The 20,620-nt window shown below is 39.4% G+C and overlaps 1 protein-coding gene across 1 annotated transcript; it reads right to left on the bottom strand.

Moving 5' to 3' along the window:
* Nucleotides 1–844: 844 nt before the first annotated feature.
* LOC122030019 (F-box protein SKIP2-like) lies at nt 845–2,805 on the bottom strand. Its single transcript, XM_042589171.1, has one exon. The coding sequence runs from the start codon at nt 2,551–2,553 to the stop codon at nt 982–984; it is 1,572 nt and encodes a 523-aa protein (XP_042445105.1). The 5' UTR covers nt 2,554–2,805; the 3' UTR covers nt 845–981.
* Between the last annotated feature and the right edge of the window lie 17,815 nt (nt 2,806–20,620).

Raw genomic sequence — 20,620 nt, 5'->3', positions numbered from 1 at the left:
AGAGCTTGGAGAACTAAGCTTAGCCTTAGCATAACTGATGACGTTCACTTGCAAAGCCCTAACGTGCCAAATTGACCATTAATCCAAAGTAGAGCAACGTAAATATATCCTAGTGACCGGGCTCTAATCATCTTCACGGGTCTCATATTTCTTTGCTTAGCTTTTAATACTTTATATATATATATTCTTTAATTTTAAAAAAAGAAACTATATTGGTAAATCTAATACATGGTCAAAATACTCCACTATTAACTAACCAATTAGTGGATATCGATGGATGCGGCAGGATATTCGGATAGTAGATTCTTCTCGAACTTAAAATAAATCAGAAAAATAAAAAAATTGTAAACTTATACAATTTGATTTTTTGAACCCTAACCAACTCCTCCACTACCTAAAGCTTTAAACAAAACCTCCCTGGTCCTCAGGGCGTAGTATAGATGGGAAATGTATGATTCTGTGACTGAAAGGTCCAGGGATCGATCCCCAGAGTATCACTGTCTGGGATTAACGTCTCCGTCATGTATTTTTCATCTGTGTATCTGTATTTACCTCCCTTCATATCTGTAGGATCGACTCTAGGGGACCGCTGATATGACGATTTCATATATATTTTTTTAAACAAAGCCCCCAGATTAGGTACGACGGCAAGTAGTTAATCAGACACTCGTAAGTTAATTTGAAATTTTTACGATACGATCCCTTCTAGAATTAATATTGGATAAAATGAATATATAGATTAATAAAAAAAATTAAAAAAAAAAGGAGACTTGAAATCTTCTACAACTTCTCTGAATGACTCCTTCACGATTAACAACAGTATTCAGCGGCAGAGAAGTCAGGATTGAGCATGAGAAGTAAAGCTTTTCCACATTTTTTTTTTTGTTGAAATTTTGATCTGGTCAGAGTTTACAGCAATTTTTGAAATTCCAAGCAGAAAAATGGATATTAATGGAGAAGAAGAATAAGGAGGTGACCATGTCATGCTTGACTTGGTCCCAGTCCAGAATTGTTGCCGCCGTGCGACCATCTCCTGATGGCGAAAGCCACCATGTTCCTCCCCGCCGCTGACAACCCCAATCGCATCTTCGTCGCCGTGCACCTGCTTTTACTTCTACAGCTCGTCGGAATTTCTCCGCCCGGCGCTGCGTCAACGGCGGCGGAGTCAGCGGCTACCTCGCCACCATTGTTGCTTTCTTCGCTTGCGCCTTCTTCGATGACCGCGACGCTCCCTTGCTCCTCCATTAGGCCCTCGTCGGGAGGCACCAAGTTTACGGACAGATGGCCGTTCCTGCTCGCAGCTAGCCGATTCGCGCATTCCGGCGTCACTCTGGCGCACCTTTTCACCTTCACCTTGACCAGCTTGGGGCATCCGCTGGCGAAGGCGTCTATGCCCTTGTCTGAAACAGGGCACGCTTTGATGCAGAGCTTCGTCAGCGACGAGCATTTGGCGGCGATACAGGCGATCTCGGCGTCGCCGATGGTGTCGCCGCCGCAGAGAGCGAGTCGCTCCAGGGCGTTGCAGTGAGTCGCCACGAGCTCCAGACTCCGGATTGAGGGGTTGACCCCCACGAGGACGAGCTCTTGGAGACCGGTGCACCGTCTGGCCACGGTGGAGAGGCCCTCGTCGCCGATCCGGTCCGCCTTCCAGCCGTCGATGTGGAGCTTGCGGAGGCTGGGGCAGTGCTCGGCCACGGCGGCGAGGCCCGCGTCGGTGCACTCCAGCGTCTTCACCAGGTGGAGGAATTCGAGCTCGACGCGCGCGGACAGAGCGATGAGTCCGGTGTCGCTCACCTGCAACCGCTCGAGGTGAAGCTCCACGATGCCGGAGACCTTGCCGGCCATGTCTTCCAGGAGTGGGTCCCAGTCGCCGGAGCAGCGGATGAGCTTGAGTGTCTTGAGATTGGGAGAGCCTGCAATGAGCGGCGCGAAGCACTGGCCATTGTAGAGATCCTTGAGACAGACGGAGCGAAGGGCGGGCGCCGCGTCGACGAGACCTGCGGTGGCGGCGAGGTCGTGCAGGCCGCGGAGGCGCTTAATGGAGAGATCCTCGAGGAGGGGACAACCTCGAAGAACAACGTCGATACCCTTGGCGCCGAAGCAGCAGGAGCCGACGGAGAGCTTGCGGAGGCCCGGGCAGGAACGGGCGACGGCCGCCATGCCGACATCCGTGAGGGAGCGACAAGAACGGAGCTTGAGACTCACCAGGTTGGGACAGCGGGCCGCGACGAGCGCGAGGGCCTCATCGCCGATGCTGTCGGAACGGCGGCCGCACCGGAGGGCGAGCTTCGAGACGGCGTCGAAGCGGGCAAAGAGAGACGGCGCCGCCTCGAGCAGCGAAGCGCGGGCATCAAGGGAGAGTCGATTCCGGCAGCATCCCTCGACGGCGAGCCAACGGCGGGATACGAGGGAGCAGCTCCGGCGGTCGGCGGGCCCGAGGGACTGGAAAACGAGGGCGAGGCACTCGTCGGGCAGGTCGGAGGTGAAGTCTCTGGCGTCGGAGAAGGTGACTGGGCGGGAGGAGGAGGAGGGGGCGGAGGCGGATTGGCCCATGTACGTCGTCGTCGTCGTCGTCGTCGTCGCCGCTTCCGCCGTCTGTACGCTTCAGTGGGATTGATTGGATCGATCGGTGCCTGCGGACTGCAAACCGCTGCGAATAACCAATTAGATTCGATTGGAATTTATAGGGGAAGAAGTCGGCGAAGGGGCGGAATAGGAATTGGACGCGTCAAAGGGAGCGAGCGAGCGCGTGGAATCCATCACCATGGACGATGAGGAGGAGCGTGAGCTCACGCGCTAATCGCTCCTGCTATTGCTGCCTCTGTGGATTGATTGTGCTTGCTTGGATTGTGGACGATGATGCACAACTACAAATCAAATCAAATGCCAAAAAATCTTTGTTTTTTTTTTTAAAAATTATCTTATTGATATTTTATCAATGGATAGATACATCTGGATGAAGTTTACTATTTATCAATAGACTGATCTAGTTTAAAATTTAGCAAAGGACAAATCTTCCTTATTGATACTCTAAGATGATTTTTTGTTTTTTGAATTTTCAAAATAAGGACGCCTCCTTTCCAAGGTCACCTCGGTTGGTGATTCTTATTGTTGAGTGGAAGTAGATATTCGATGTAATTTTCTTCTCTTCCAATCACAATTACCTAACTATCCTTTGTTACTGTTTTCATTATTATTTTTTATCTAAATCTCACATTTAAATCCTGTTCCGGTCAAACGTACGTAGTGTAATAAATACGATTTCGTAATTATTAAACATGAATAACTAGATAAGCAAATTAAGAGGGTGTTTGGTTAAATTTTTAATTTTAAAAATAATTTATACTTCGTATAGTTTATAAGTTGTTTTAGAAACTTATAAATTATCTGGTCTTATTTTAAAATAAGATGTTAAAGTATTTGGATGAACTTATTATATTCAACTTAAATGTATTAATGTATTTGATATTATAAGAATCTTTTTATTAATAAAATTATCAAAAAGGGTATAATACTATTAATAGAGGGTTTTGAGATTTTTATTAATAGAGGGTTTTGGGCAAATTTCTGTACCGGGGGAGAGAAAATTGGAAAGAGGCATTGGCGGAGAAGATGACACGGCACTGTAAGAGAAGTCGGCGGAGATAAAAAGATATTAGACTTATAAAAATTTATAGAGGATAAGATAAGGATTTATGAAATTATATAAGGATATTTTAGAAAAAAAATTATTAAAATAAGATATTTTTTTTTAAAAATAAGGTCTTCCATACTTTTTTAAAAATAACTTATAAGCTCCAAAACGACTTATTTTGACAGCTTATAAGTTGTTTGAAAAAATTTTTGTAAAACAAATTTGAAGAACTTATAAGTTCAGCCAAACACCCTCTAAATATATATTATAGTAATTACGATTTCGTAGTTATTATAACGAGAATGATAGATAAATATGACTGAATTCACATTGTAACAACTATAAAATAATAATTACTAAAATATAAATAATTTTGAATAATTTAAATATGTTGTCCTACCGATTCAAAATTTAAAGAGATAATAAAGAGAATAATATTAAAGGATAGTTAAATAGTTGTATAGAATTATTGGAGAATGGACATGTCTTTGACAAAACATACCAAAGTGGAAGATTTCTTTAATGATTCCAAAAAAACTTATGGGTGTACTTTTAATTAGTTTTTTTTCTAATAATTTTCTTGCCTTTCTAATTAACTTGACATATATGTGTTCAACTCATTAATCGTTAATGTTCATGAACAATATTCACGAAACATATTTATTAATAAAATTCTTATCAATATACTAAATATGTTGGGCAATCTACCAAAGATTTTGAGGAATTAGCATAATTTAAATTATACTAAATTAAATTCAACTTATTTGTTGAGATAACTTGAGCAAATAATCTTGGGCTTCAAATGGAGGTTGATTTTGCCAAGTACTGAGTGCAGACTGCATAGTAGCTGAGTGGGTAGAGTGGGCTGAGCAGGCAGAGTGGGCCGAGCGGGTAGAGTGGGTCGAGTGGGCAGAGAGGTTGAGCAGCCCCAATGTTCAGGCAGCTGAGAGGTCAAGCAGTAGAGACCGTCTAACAACAGGTCTTAGTGGATGTGTGTAGTACAGTCACCGGCCGGGTACAACTTCTGAGCTAGCAGTATAAAAAAGTGGTTGATCGAGCCGAGTGAGCAGGGCGGTTGAGTCGTAGAGCAGACTGAGTGACCGATTAAGTAGATTGGTTGACTGGGTAGTGTGGTCTAGCGGGTAGAGCAATTGATCAGATAGACCAAGTCAAGTGGCTGACCAAGCAGAGCAACCTAATAGTAGAAGGTAGGGCGACCTAAAGGCAGAGCTGCTCGAGCGACAGAGTGACTCGAGCGGGTAGAGTAGCTGAGCGGGCTAAGCGACCGAGCGGGCAAGTGGACTAAGGCTTGTGATGGTGGCAGTTTCCTTGAAATAGATTCGCCCCACCTCTGGCCATGCTTCGAGGTTTTTCGGATTGGTTGTTTCTCAGGATACAACGGTTAACCATTATTCACACCAAGCACTGGTGGTTATGGCGAATTGAGAGATACCCAACTGCTATCACAGATACTCCATCGAGTAAGAGATGTACAATAGAGGAGGAGGGGAAACGTAGGTGGAGAGCTTCAGCTTTTCTATGTGTGTACTGCTCAAGACCATGGTCTCGCTTTTATATAGGAGCATCATCCCTTATCTACATTAAACTTCGAGTAATGACCATTCAATATCCAAGGATTAATGAGAGCCGTCGGCCATCAATGGTCGACCATTACTATCTGAGAGGTTATGAAATTAATATTAACAATGGTTAATGCTTCTGTTACCTTCTTGAGTAATAAAAAAGAAACCATGTGGAAAAATGTTAGTTATTCCACTTGGATAAATTTTGTCCCAATCGGTCAGACATTTGACGCACGCAGATCATGCTCGTACACGAGTTAGCTTGGTTCAGTACAATCTGGACCCTAAATTTGCACCTCCCTGCGCACCCACGTGTGAGAGAGAGAGCCTCTCCATATGTATTTGTTCACAACATCAATGCATGTGAATCAATATAAACCAACAAATATGCCTTGAAACTCCCAATGTGGGACTAAAGTCTCATTCATAATGGAGTTTCTTCCCTCTTCCACCTCTTCTCTATTCACATATATCCAACAATCCCCAACATAAATGAAAATAGGGTATGTGATAGCATTCAGTAGTTGAGTCCAGTATAGGAGAAATAGGTTTTATCCTTTGAACCTTCCCTAGTGAAGAATTGTTTGTTTACTGGCTGACAGTAGACGCGATATCCTTGAATTGTTATGTTGTCTGTGTAAGAATTGACATATCTCACCCCAAGAGTCTCCCTGATATAACTCAATTCTCATGAGTGTGTTTGTTCTTGGTCATAAACACACCTGATTCTGTGTGAAGCTCTAAGAATTTTTTCTCCAATTCCCTTTGAAATGACCCTACTTCTTTCTCACATAGGTGATCTCTTAAGAGTATTCCTCATTAATCTACTGGATCATTAAAAGTTGCATGCTTAATCTCCATCTTTCATTGGTACATTGGGTCGTTCCCCCACAGTGAGTAACTTTGTCGATACAATTAGGTTGTTCCTTTGAAGCTAGATTTTGGGATCTCCAGTCTACATAGGTTAGGTTTCCTTTGCACCAATATTTTTCATTGGCATCAAGCTCATCCCTCGCGATGAGCTTGCAACTAACTATCTGTTTAACCCCTTGGTTAATGGATCTGCTAGGTTATCCTTTCATTTTACATAGTTAATAGCGATAACACCTGTCGAGAGTATCTAATGATATTATGTCTATGATGTATATGTCTAGACTTTCCATTATATAGATAGTTATATACCCGACCAATTGCTGATTGACTATCACAATGTATATAAATTATCGGTATAGATTTCGGTCATCTTAGAATATCTTCTAAGAATTGTTGTAGTCATTTAGCCTCTTCACTACATTTGTCAAGAGCTACAAAATCAAATTCTATCATGGATTTGGTTATTACAATTTGCTTAGAAGATTTTCAGGAAATTGCTGCACCTCCAAAAGTGAACATATATTCACTTGTAGACTTAGAGTCTTTTATATCAGATATCCAACTCGCATTGTTGTATTCTTTGATCACAGCAAGATATTTCTTATAATGCAATCCATATTCATGAGTATACCTTAAGCATCTAGTACTCTTGTTATACATTGCTCAACACTGGAATTACTCGTATATCTACTCAGTTTATTTACTTTGTAGGCCAAGTCCATTCGTGTACAATTCATCAGATACATCAAACTTACAATCACTTAAGAATACTCTATCTAAGAGATATTTTCTCTTTGATTTTTTGATAAATGTTAACTCATATCTATCGACGTTCGTGCTAATATAATATCACCCTTGGTGAATTTCTCAAAAATCTTATCCATGTAATGAGATTGACTAAGAATAAGTCCTTCTATGATTCTAAGAATTTTGATTTCAAGAATCACATTAGTTAAGCCCATGTCTTTCATGTCAAATCTTGAGTTTAACATGTCCTTAGTGGATTTAATAATCTTATCATTACTTCCAATAATAAGTATGTCATCTACATAAAGGCACAAGATGACATAGCTATTCTCTGTGATTTTTATATAGACACATTTATCATATTCATTGATCTTGAACCCACATTCCTTCATGACAATATTAAATTTCTCATATAACTGCTTTAGTGCTTATTTCAAGTCATATAATGGCTTCATCAATCTACAAACCCTATTTTTCTATTTTGGTATAAAAAAACCCTTTAGGTTACTCCATATAGATTTACTCTTCTAAATCCCAGTTTAGAAAGGTTGTCTTTATATCTATCTAATGTATTTCGAGATTCCATAGCGGCTATAGCCAACAATATTCTTGTGAAAGTTATTCTCGACACTAGAGAATATGTATCAAAGTAATCAAGGTATTCTTGTTGTCAGTATCCTTTGATTACCAATCTAGCCTTGTACTTATCAATTGTACCATCTGACTTCATTTTCTTCTTGAAGATCCACTTGCAACCTAGTGATTTACTTTCCAGAGGAAGATCCACAAGTTCCCAAGTGTGATTTTACATGATAGATTCTATCTCATATGCAATTACCTCTCTCCAGTGAGGTCTATCATAAGAGTTTACTGCTTCTGAAGTAACTGTGGGATTCACTTTCCAACATGAAAGTGATAAAATATATTCTATAGGATTTTTCCACCCGAGCTCTTTTACTCCATCTAAGCTCAACCTTGACTGGTTTCTCATCATCATCTTCACCTTGTGTTTCATATGCCCATTTTGAGCAGCTAGCTTCCTCTCAGCTCTTATACGAAAATACATGCTCGAAGAATAAAACATTTCTCAATTCTATTATCGAGTTTTTGTGTATATCCGGTATTTATGTCTCATACATAAAAAATTGATACGCATTGCTGTTATATGTATATCCAATAAATATGTAATCAATAGTTTTTGGTCCTATATTAATTCTTTTAGGATCAGGTACCAAAACTTTGGAAAGACACCCCCACAATGGTAAATATTTGTAGGATGATTAGCTTCCATTCCACAACTCATAAGGGCTCTTTTCTAGTTTCTTCCGGGACACCTTATTTGAAAGGTAATTAGCTGTTAACACAACTTCCATCTACATGAACTCTAGCAGTTCAGAGTTTAATAGAAGAGCATTCATCATCTATTTTAGAGTGTGATTCTTCCACTTAGCAACACCATTTTGCTAAGGTGTATAAGGAACTGTTGTTTCATGTCTGATCCCATATTCAACACACAACTCAGCGAACAATGATACATATTCACTGCCTTGGTCACTTTAAGTCATCTTAATCTTTTCACTAAGTTAGTTTTCAACCTTATTCTTATAGAGAGTAAATTTCTCGATAGCTTCATCTTTACTTTTGAGAAGATACACATAACAGTATTTTGTGTTATCATCTACAAAAGTGATGAAGTATTTACTACAATAAAAGTGACTTTTTGTAGCGCATCATCAACGACGTGTAGTTAAAGTGCGCCATTAATAATAGTTTTTATGATACACCCAATTATGTGTGTTGCGGATCTTATAATATTTATACAAATGATGGTATGCAGAAAAAGTACGATGTTAATAATTTTTTCTACGACATGCAAAGTAGGTTGTTAAAACTTCATATTAACGACGCATGGAGCGCGTTGTTAATAATTATTATACATATATAAATGATGGCATGCAAAAATGGACACTGCCAATAAATATTATAAAATTTTAACAGCATGTAATATGCGCCGTTAAGAGTCTTCAAACTTTTCTAATGCTTTTTGCCGAAACATCCCGCCTCCCCAATTATGTTTTGCTAAAACTTTTTAGGCTAAAATCCTCCTGCAATTATTTTTCCGCCAAACTCCTCACTCCGGAGAACCAAACTCTTCATGCATGAAAACCCTCACGCGAACCTCTCTCACACAAAATCTAAATTTGTGCCCTCCTCACACAACTCCCTCTGCCAAAGCTTCTCTGCCGCCAACCCTAAACTTCTCTGTTGAACGTCTCCGCCCATCCTCTCTCCGGCGAAGCCCTCTCCGTCGAACCTCTCTCCGCCGAAGCCCTCCATTGAATTGAAGAACACCTACTTCCTCCCCGTCACTGATGAGCCTCCGCTTCCTTCCAGGTTCGTAACCTGTAGAACCTTTATCTATCCAATTCGAGCTCATCTGCCACTATTCGATCTATCATTGTTGATTCCTTCCAGGTACTGCTTTCTCCCCCTTAGTCCATGAAGATACAAACTTTTCCTTAGTCAACAATTATCACATTATTTCCAATCGAGTTTGTTAGTATTAGCCCTAGTACCAATTATGAGATGATTGTAAAGAGTTCATTTTGTATCATATATCATTACTAATAAAAGGCAAAGTTGGTTATTATATTTATTTCAGTTCACTGCCAATTGAATAAGTATAATAATGTCCTTGGGTGGTAGGTTCTTATCTACAGTATATCAATTAGTTGAATTAATAGTGAGATATTGTAGAGAATACTACTCTTAACTATTCCTAGTCGAGCATTAGTATACAAGGATAATATTAATGCGTTGAGACTAGCATGTAGGTCAATGGATGACTTGATCTCACAAGTCATGGATATGAGATATCAAGTTGACACATGAGTATATATTAGAGAATATATACTAAATGATCCGTCATGAGAATGTTTCATGGATCGTTGTATGAGTATCATAAACATTCTCATGTGACTATTGTTATGAATAGTCCTTAGACCTGAAGTCACTACGGTTCCCTACATAAGGGTTTGTATACTTTGGTATCGTCAAACGTCACCCGTAATAGGGTGAACAATAAAGTCGATCACTGGGTATGCAATGAATTATGTGGAGGGATGCGGGTGATGTAGATGAGATCTATCCCTTCCATATGACGGAAGTGATATCTGTGGGTCTCTTGATTAGTAGGACACAAGAAAGCCTAGTCATGTGTAAATGAGTCAATATGAGATATTAAGCTCATTTGTTTGAGTGTGTTTACTTAGAGATCAAGAAATACAAAGATTGATAAGAGGGTGACATGACTTATGCCTCATTGATCAATCTAAATATCAAGGATAGAGAGACCAAATCATACAAGATAATAGCCACGGACAGGTTAGGTCGGATCTCGACTTTCTTGTCACTTGGGTAACAATGATGCCTTGCTAGATATCACTTATTGTTTATGTATCTAAATGGTGATTTGGGTACATTGCCAACGTTACGAGAACCTATAGGGTCACACACAAAGAACAAGTTGATATGGAGATGGGTTCATGTGATGAATCAATGGATTAAGTGTAATCCGAATTGGACTAATTGAGTTAGACTCAAATGGATCCAATTGTTGGATTGAGTCGAGCTCACTAAGGAAGTTTAATGGTCAAAATTAAACCATTGGATTAAATGATTAATTTTGAGCCATTGAATGGGAAGATGAAAGAGAAAGACTCTTGGTATTCATGTGATGAGTATAAATATTATTTTGGATGATATTTTTCATAAGGTTGAAAACTTGAGAAGGTGAAAAGTCTCTTGTCTTCTTCTTCTTCCTCCTCCCCTCTTTTGGCCGAAACATACATTGAGGTTGCTAGCACAACCTTGTATGTTTTCTTTTCCATCTTGCTTTGTTTGTGAGACAAGCAAAGATAAGGCTTGTTCGTGTGGATACCATAGAGGCACGGACGTGCACACATCAAGGGTATAATCCTATCATCTAACTTAGTATAGATTGTTTGTATGCAATGTTTGTTCCCTTCGCATGGATCTGCTAGATAGAGGATCTAGTAAATTTTCACTACGCTTTCACATGTTTAGCGTGCTAGATCCTAACAGAGTTGTATTACAAAAATATGTTTTTTTGGGGCCACCATGTTTGATATTGATCTATTTCTAATTTTTTTTCCTATTGCTTATTGATTTTGGGAATCTCCTAAGAGGAGGATAAAGGAAGGCAAGGAAACGATATGCTGTTAGGGTTTTTAATATTCACCATCTTTTTTTCAATTTAGGGATCCATCTCAGTTTAATCCTTCGACCTCTCTTTGCAGGTAAAGGCTCTTGCTTTTGGAATTTGTTTAGTTTTTTTTTTCTGTGTGCTTTAGAAAACTAACAATGTCGCCTTGTGAAATTTTGTCAATCCTTGTTTTAACTTCGTTGGAACTAGAAACATTGCTAGTGAATAATTTGTTAATTAGTGGTGTATACGAAATAGATAAGGAATGGTTTGTGGTATACTTTGCTAAAGAAACTTTCACCATATTAGTAGCACTTTTCTTTCTCGTTGGAGCAAAATGCATTGTAAAGTGCTTAAGTTCTAATTCTAATGTAAGGACTAGACTTTTTTTTTCTTCTTAACATAATTGTTTCATCCATGTCATTGTTGCTTCCTCACTATTTTATTGTTTGCATAGAATAATTTTCTATTAATAATTCCTTATTTTTTGTTTGGCTATGCAACATTTTATTAGGAACCATTTGAGTGTTATAGTGTATCAAATATTGAAGATGGCCTAGGTTTGAAAAAAAAAACAACTTATTGCTATTGCCTCTTCTTGTTGGCAATGACCATGATTTACATGGTTTCTAGGTTTGGTGTTGATAATGTTATTTGCCTTGTGCAGTTGTATTCTGATGATGACGTTTTGGATCGGTAGGTGCTATGATGCTTGGCTTTGATTTACATGTGCAGATGGTGTTGTTGTGCCAAGCTATTTTTTTAAAAGTTAATTTCAACATGTTTTTATAGGTTTTTGTGGGAACTTGGGTTTTTAATTAGCGATCACACGAGCTTGATCTTCGTTATCTTCTACTCGTTCATTATTTTTTAATCATTTGTCTTTTCATGAAAGATTAATGCTCATAGAACATAAAAAGAATGCTTAAGTCTTTAAACCAGAATGGTTTAGCAGGTGATCATTGCATATAACAAGGATCCAATTCCTATGACGCTGTACAAGTGGGGTCATTATTACACTCGAGGAAATTAGAACTATTGACTCAACTGCTGAAAGATGCAATTTCTCTAATGCTCATTCGTACCATGGCTATATATGTTTCACTTATACTACTTTTTTCAATTCTATCATAGATGCGCCAATCGTTGAAACCCAGAAGCGAGAACTAGCATCCGCCCTTCATGCACATTTTAAAACCGGTCATCAGATTACTCAAAAAAGTAGCTCGGTCGTAGAGGGACTTCTTTAAAGCAGCAGCAAAAAGTCGGAGCAATCGGAACTTTAAACGGGCGTGCAGTAGATCGTAGAAGTGATGTGTAAGAAGCTTTGGTCAAGATGCTCTTTTATTGAGCATGGAAGGTACCTTCCTAGCATTAAAAGCACCTTCAATGCATAAAATCTGATCCTAAATAGCTCGCTTCTTATCATTGACAAAGTTTTATTTTATCTGATGGGAGGCGCCTTCCAATCCTTCGAAGGCACCTTCCATGAACAGTACTCAAGGCACCTTCTGTCTCCTGGAAGGCGTCTCGGGTTGTTCACCTGAGGCCTTTTGTGCTTCCTTTGTCCTACAATGTATTAGTTCAAAAATATTTAATCTGTAAAACAAAGTTAGCACAATTTATAATATGATTAATTTATGACTTAGACCATATCCTCCAGACCAGGATCTAATCAAGGTCTCAATTTAGATTTCCAAAATAGACCTAAATTGGACTGACACTTACTGTCCTCTTAATTAGGACAAGTCCTTACTGAGTCACTCTCCTCCAGTGACTTACCTTTACTTACCAACTTGTAGTCTATCGACTAGCCTCTTGACCCACAAAGTCTTCTCGCCAGTTGTCAAGTCCACAAATCCAAATAGACTTCGGTCAACTATCAAGTCCTAGGGACATAGCCGAACTTTCTGCCATATATTAGGTTGGCCTTTTGACCTACCTGAGCTTCACACCAACTATCAAATCCTCAAACCTATTTGTGTTTCATCTTGGTGTTAGGTTCCTAAACCAGTCAATCTTTGCACGCTCGATAAATGTATTAGATCACATAAACATCTAACTTAACTCCCTTATCATTATTCAAAACCTGAGTTAGACCGTTAGTACAAATTGTACTAACAAGTATAACTTTTACTTCCATCCATTAGTGTCCTACAAATTTATAGTCTGCATATGACACGCATATGACACGATATCATCATAACGTCCTTTCAGCAACTGTAGAACTATGAGGGAGTAACTATTGACTTATTTAATTTGAGTTAGGCTAATTATAGTTGGTATGACAAGTTAATTGGGTGAGTTACATAACTTAGAGGGTCTATACAAGCAATGAAAGGAAGAATAAAGGAGAGGAAGAGTGTGGGTGAGAGCTATGACAATGTACCTTTAGACTTTATCACAGGGCTTAGTCATGAAATTTTGGCCTTTCTCTACTGTAGGCATCATACACCTTGTATTTTAGCATTGTGCAATGAGGCATTCAATACAGAACACTTTTTGTGAATTTTACTTTTAACAATGCAAGTGACTTATATACAAAATAGTTTTTAGTGTTGTTGATTTAAATGCTACTTCATCTCTCTTATTAGCATTTACCATCTCTAGGGCATAATCAAATTGTGGTCTTTATCTTCTGGTGGGAAACTCTTATAGGTTAGAAATTGCATTTAATGTCTACAAACTTTAAATTAATTCAACGCCAATGAGTGTTTGCTTTGGCTACAAATTCACAACTTCCATATAACTTCTTCATGTTTTGCATGGTACCATATCAACAAGAGAATGGAGTTTGTATTTGCAAGCTATAATTTTGATGTGTGGGATGCTTGGACTCTGTGTTGTTCTACCTTGGAGCAATGTAAACTAGACAACTATAAAAAATTATCGATATGCACCTATTCGCATTATTTGTACAAGGATAGGGGATAACCTATTAACTTCATCTATTTGATACTCAATATATAACATAAAGTTTGAATTTATTCACCCATTTTATGATAAGTTTTCATATCGAGTGTCTTCTCTTATTAGCATTACAAACCACAAACTAATTCGTGGAACTCATAACAACGAGTTCAAAACTTTGTTAATTAAATATTACTTTTCTACAAAATCTTGATGCTTTATATAATCATATAATTTTTGATTTGTGATTTCTCTATGATCATCTTCAATTTGTAACCCACTAGTATAAATTATGGTTCTTGCTATATGATTTTGATGATATTTTGTTTGTTTCATCATGTATAGGTTGTCCTCGAAGTAAACATAGAGATCCTTGCAATGGTTAATGAAGACGGTATTACTAGATGGATTGATTTAGTTGTTTATGATAAAAGATGCTTGGAAAGAATTGGATATCCTTGGCTTTCGACGAAACCATGAATGGTATTAGCTATTTGATGAAGACTTAATTTGCATTAGGAAATATTCAAATTCGCAATGGATCAAATTTATAATGTTGTATTGGTTTCATATGTAAATTGAAACAAATGTTTATTAGATGAATAAAAATTATATATTCACATTTTGATTGGAATTTAAAATTTTTTATCTCTATTTTAATTGATGAATGAATTGGGATGATATCTAAATTTTAAATTTGAATTATATATTTTAAATAAATATTAGCGATAATTGTAGGTGGTTAACTGTAGCGTGTACTATGCGTTGTAAATGCTCTTAACCGCAGCGCGCGGTACACACTATGAATGCTCTTAACCGCAGCACAAGGTGCGTGTTGCGAATGCTCTTAACCGTAGTGCGCGACACACACTGCGAATGCTCTTAATCGCAGAGTGTATCATGCGCTGTGAATGCTCTTAATCGCAGCTCGCTATATGCGCTGCGAATGTCTTATGACTTTCAATAGCTTACAATTGTGTAGCGTGCAATGCGCACTGCGGATGACAAATTTGCACTCTATGGGAAGTCATATTTGTTGTAGTGATTTATTCTCACCACGTGTTGGTGTATCTTTAAGGTCGTACATATCAGTGTGAATTAGCCCGAGTGGTTCGTTGCTTCTCTCGACATGTTGAAAGGATGAGCTAGTCATTTTTACTTCAACACAAGTCTCACACTTGTGTTTTGGGTCAAGGTAGAATATTGATATACTTTGCATGTTTATTAATTTATGCAACATATTGTAGTTAACATGTCTTAGTCTACCATGCCATAAATATGAAGACTCAAACATATAAGTGGAAGAACTTTTATCTTTATTTATCTTAGGCCTAATAACTATTACATTAAGCTTGAATAGTTCATCAGACACATAGCCCTTTCCTATAAACATTCTATTATTTGACAGTACAACTTTGTCTGACTCAAAGACAATGTGAAAGTCATGCTTGCTTAACAGTGATCTGGACACTAGATTTTTCCGAATCTCTAGAACATATAATACATTATTCAGAATAAAGTCCTTGCCCGAGGTTATTTTCAGCACCACTTTTCCTTGGCTTATGATGTCCGAGGTTGCTGAGTTCCCCATGAACAGCTTGCCCTCAGCTTTGACTTCTTCAAAGTTGTGGAGCAATTCTCTATTGCAGTAGACATGTCTGGTGGCTCCAGTATCAATCTACCATTATAGTGGGTTCGAACTGACCAGGTTCAGTTCGAAGACAACAGTGCAAAGATCATCCATTTCTAGTCTCTCGTCAGGTTGGCTTCCTACTTCTTCTTCGACTTTCTGTATTCTAAAGATTTGTGACTGACTCGACCACAATTGAAACACTTTCCAGAGATTTTTTAAATGCCTCCTCTGGGTCCCATCTTGGATGTCTTGGGGTTCTTCCGTTTAGAGTTTTGACCATGCTCAACCACGTTAGTTTTCATAGTAGCCAGAGAGAACGGTTTTCTCTCTGAACTCTTGTTGTCTTCTTCGATGTGAAGTCTAACAATGAGTTCCTCCACATTCATATCCTTCCACTTGTGCCTCCATGCGCTAGTACTTGTTGATGGTAAATAACGAAATTTGGTGACCAAATTTTTATTAGTGGGGGGAGAATATAAAATACGACAATAAATATTAATTAAATAATATGGTTAAATAGAGGAATAATCTTAACAAAATTTTCAGGGAATTTTTTGGAGGTCGTATAATATAGGTTACGGGGATAAATATTGGGTCACGGGAAAGCCTGTTTAGGCTACCCCATTAAACGAGGAAAAATTTTATTTTTCTTTTCCTTTTCCTTTTCTTTTTCTTCTCCCGTCGTCGAACCCATGCCCGATCCTTCTTCTCTTCCTCTTCTTTTCTCCTCCCAAATGGCGCTGTTTCTCCTCCCCTTCTCCCGATCGCCTTCAACCGCTCTTTCTCTGGATTGCCTCCCTTGCGTGAGTGATCTTCGGTCGGAAGAGGGAGAACCCAAGCCGCTCTTCTACCGTGCCCTAGCCCTAGATTGTTGTCGCACCTCTGCACGAGAGGATCTCCGACCAAGGGCAGAGAGTCGTGCCCTAGCCGTCTCCCGCTTGCCACTGGCTACTGCCGCTGCCGATCAGCCGGCACTGCCTAGAACCGCCCGACACCTCCTGGTGCAACCGACGCCTCTCCTCTATTCACTACGCTGACTTCCTCAAGAGAGGGAAACTATCGGTTAGGGAAAGGTATCAGATCATACTTGTGCTGGTTTTTCTCCTGATCTGATTTTTGGACCTCCTCTTCCTTGTTGCTGATTAAGGTCACGGGATTGGAGAAGAAGAGGTAATGTGCATAACTTGTTTCTGGTTTTTAGTTGGTGATAGGTTTTCTTGTTGATCAGGGATTTCCTCTTCTTGATCCGATCAGTGGGGAGGAATCCAGTAAGGAGGTTTTGTTCTGTGGTGTTCTCTGATCCCATCAGGGCAGCAACGATCCTTGTTTGTGGATCAACAGCAGCTGTGAAGTGAAGTAAGGATAGATAATTGATCTTTGTTGTCGATCGTGGTTTGAATTGAAAGTTGTAATTAGTTGATCATATGTAGATTGATTAGGTTTAGAATTAATCTAATGGAATGATTAGGGTTAAGGCAGTTAACCCTAGTTAATTGTTGGATTTAATTTAGGTAGGCAAATGACTATGTTGATTAGGGGGTTCCTTAAATTAGTTTTAGGGATTTTATCTAGCTATCTAATTCTTATGAATTGGTTTAATGTCAGAATGAGGTTATTCTGGTTATGATTAATTGGATTATATGGTTCGATGATAGATTTATATTGGGTGAGATTTGGCTGATTTAAATATAGATTTAAATCTAATGGGATAATTAGGGTTGAACCTAATTTAATCAAGAAATTAATATTAGATGGATATGAAAATTATGGTTAGCGAAACTAACCCTAATTGAATGTGGGGTTATAATTAATTAGAGTTCCAGGTAAATTAGAATTTGATTTAGCTATTTGTTATATGTGGGAGTAGCTAAAGCCGTATATGTTTGATATTACAGGACTTTGATTCAAGACGGTGTCTCGACGTGAGATCTATTTGGGAGACGATCTCCACTTTTTGAGGCGGGTACCTTGACTTATCTCTTTTGATATGTCATGTTGATATGCGTAGTAAGTTATAGCATTTAGTAATAATTATGATTATCATTGCTATAGTATGTCACTACATGATACCTGTTGCATGCTTTCATCTGTTCTGCATTTATGATTTATTATTACCATGATTATTTATGCTCATAGAGGTAGTGACATACCGTGTCTTGTGATACACTGGACTAGATATTTATAATATCTGACCCGTGTACCTAGATCTGTTTATTTGATTCATTTATTTTTGGTACATGTTTTATGGAGGTAGATATAGTCAGGATTTGCATGCTTAGTGTCATGCACCATCTTGCATGATTGCATGCTGTGCGATTGGTAGCCCCATTATTATTGAGCTCATCGCCAGTTACATGGATCTGTCCACACACCCACTCATGGGTTAGTGGTATATCAGGCAGGGTGTGTGGCAGTTTTGCTCTGTTAGGCTCCGCTAGTCCGTTCATGGGTAGTGGTGATGTGGCGTGGTAGCTGACAGGCAATTTTTCTCTATTAGGCTTCGCTGGTCCGCTCATGGGTAGTGGTGACGCAGCGTGAAAGCCGGTAGGGATCCCTCCTCTGGATTGTCTCAGGAAGATGAGAGCATTGAGCTCCCCCACTTATGATTTGGGGTAGGAGGATAGGTGTACTTCGACAGCATCCTGCCCACTCGGTCACTCATCAAGAGCAGTGATGGCAGAGTGCACAGTTGTCATAGCTCTACCCACTTGGTCTCACCATCGTATGTGAGATAGTTGACTGGCATCAGGGGTGACCAGGACATGTCATTGGCATCATATGCATGATTGCATTTATTGCTTGTGTTTGCTGCATTTTATTTGCTGCATATTGGATGGATGCATATGTTTGACATGCATACAGGGACATGTTACTTTTGGTCTGACGACCTTATTATTCTGATAGGAGGTACTGGTGAGTACAACTTCTCCTTTTCTTACAGTTTTGCATTTTTCATTACTCCAGGGGACTGCACACATATTTATTGCTATGGGTTATTTCGTATTATGCATGTCAGCTTGGTATCCGTTGAGGATTTGACTCACCCCGTTGATATTATCATTTCAGGTTGATGTTGTCAGGAGGTTCCAGTCGCTAGTTCCCCACCACTTTGCTTCGCGATGGTTTTCTACTCTTTGGACTTTTGGTTCCTTGTTATGTATTTATATATACTTGTGATGTAGGATTGTACTTGAGGATCTTTTTTCGAGTTTTGGTCTACTACATATGTTTTCCCCTGTGATGGTTTCTCTGTCATGCTTTGCATTTTCTGTCGTAGTAGTGGAGTAGGTTGTTTTCAAATAAATTGTGTGGTTATGTAAGCCAGAGGCTGAGATTATATAAACTACATGGGTGTTTGTTTATTTCATTATATATGTTCCGGCCGTGTTGGCCGAGGTATGTGTGGCCCTGAGGGCTTGTAGTGAAGTTTCATATTGTCACCCGTACAGGGGAGTTGCTGCCGAAATTTCTTCTAGCAGGGACTCTCCTGGGGCGTGACACTAACAATGAGTTCCTTCACATTCATATCCTTCCACTTGTGCTTCAGGTAGTTTTTGAAATCATTCCAGCCTGAAGGTAGCTTCTTAATGATAGTAACCACATAGAAGATTTCACTCAAAATCATCCCTTCTGAGTGAATCTCGTGCAAGATCACATGAAGCTCCTGGACTTAGCTGATCACTGTCTTAGAGTCAACCATCTTATAGTCCAGGAATCAGCGCACGATAAACTTCTTAGCCCCTGCATCCTTCGGCTTGTACTTCTTATCCAGGGACTCCCACAGCTCCTTAGTCATTCTCCTCGTGCTATACACAGTGTGCAATGAGTCAACAAGGCATTTGAGGATATAGTTTCAGTAAAAGAACTCAGAATGAGTCCATACCTCCACTATATTGATGGTGTGAACATCAGTATCGACAACTTGCTTGGGAGGGTCCTCAATCAAGAACCGAGCCAAATTGAGCATGGTCAAGTAAAAGAGCATCTTCTGGTGCCACCTCTTGAAGTTCAATCCTGTGAACTTCTCTGGCCTTTCCCCATGGTTAATTGACACAGTTTTATTCGGGATGGAGTGGGCCTTAATGTATTGAGTCTGTTGCACATTAACACTTTATTCTGTGGTCATCTGAACAGAAGAAGTCTATTTCAAGATTGTTGGACAATCAACTGGAAAATTGGAGAATTAGCCGAAATTAAATTACACTAAATTAAATTCAACTTATCTGTCAAGATAACCTGAGTAGATAATCTCAGGCTGCCAGTAGGGACTGGTTTTTGCTAAGTGCTGAGTGCAGACTACACAGTGGCTAAGCGGGTAGAGCGGTCGAGCGGACAGTAAAATAGAGTGGCTAATTAGGTCGAGTAGCGCAGAGCAGCCAAGTGAGCAGGGTGGTCGAGTCGTAGAGCAGACCGAGTGGTCGATCGGGTAGTGTTGTTGAGCGGGCAGAGCAGCATATCAGACCAACCAGGCCGAATGGCTAACCGAGCAGAGCAACCTAATAGTAGAAGGTAGGGCGGACTAAAGGCAAAGATGCTCGAGTGACAGAGTGACCTGAGCGGGTAGAGCTGTCGAGCAGACCAAGGCTTAAGGTGGTCGCAGTTTCCTTGGAATAAATTCACCCCACCTCTGGCACAATTGTGCTTCGAGGTTTCTTGGGTCGTTAGTTCCCAAGATACAATGGATGGTTAACCATGATTCACACCAAACACTAGTGGTCACGATAAATTGAGAGGTACTCATGCTATCACATGTACTCCGTGAGCAAGAGATGTGCTTTTCCGTGTATGAACTACTCAAGACCATGGTCTAGTTAACCAATACAATCCTGGAGGTTACGAAATCACCATTAACAATGGTTAATACTTTAGTTACCTTCTAGAATCCATGTGGTAAAATATTGATTGTTCCACTTGGGCAAATTGAGAGGTATTCATGCTATCACAGGTCATGATATGCTCACGCAGGTCATGCTCGCATATGAGTGAAAGAGAGTCTCTCCCTATATATTTGTTCG

Source organism: Zingiber officinale, chromosome 10B (genome assembly GCF_018446385.1).
Source record: "Zingiber officinale cultivar Zhangliang chromosome 10B, Zo_v1.1, whole genome shotgun sequence".
Classification (NCBI taxonomy): domain Eukaryota; kingdom Viridiplantae; phylum Streptophyta; class Magnoliopsida; order Zingiberales; family Zingiberaceae; genus Zingiber; species Zingiber officinale.
Note: the sequence above shows the minus strand (reverse complement) of the source record. Positions and strands in the feature narration are given on the sequence as shown.

Excerpts from the sequence above, each read along its gene's own strand:
- LOC122030019 (XM_042589171.1), bottom strand. The coding sequence starts at position 2,553 with ATGGGCCAATCCGCCTCCGCCCCCTCCTCCTCCTCCCGCCCAGTCACC.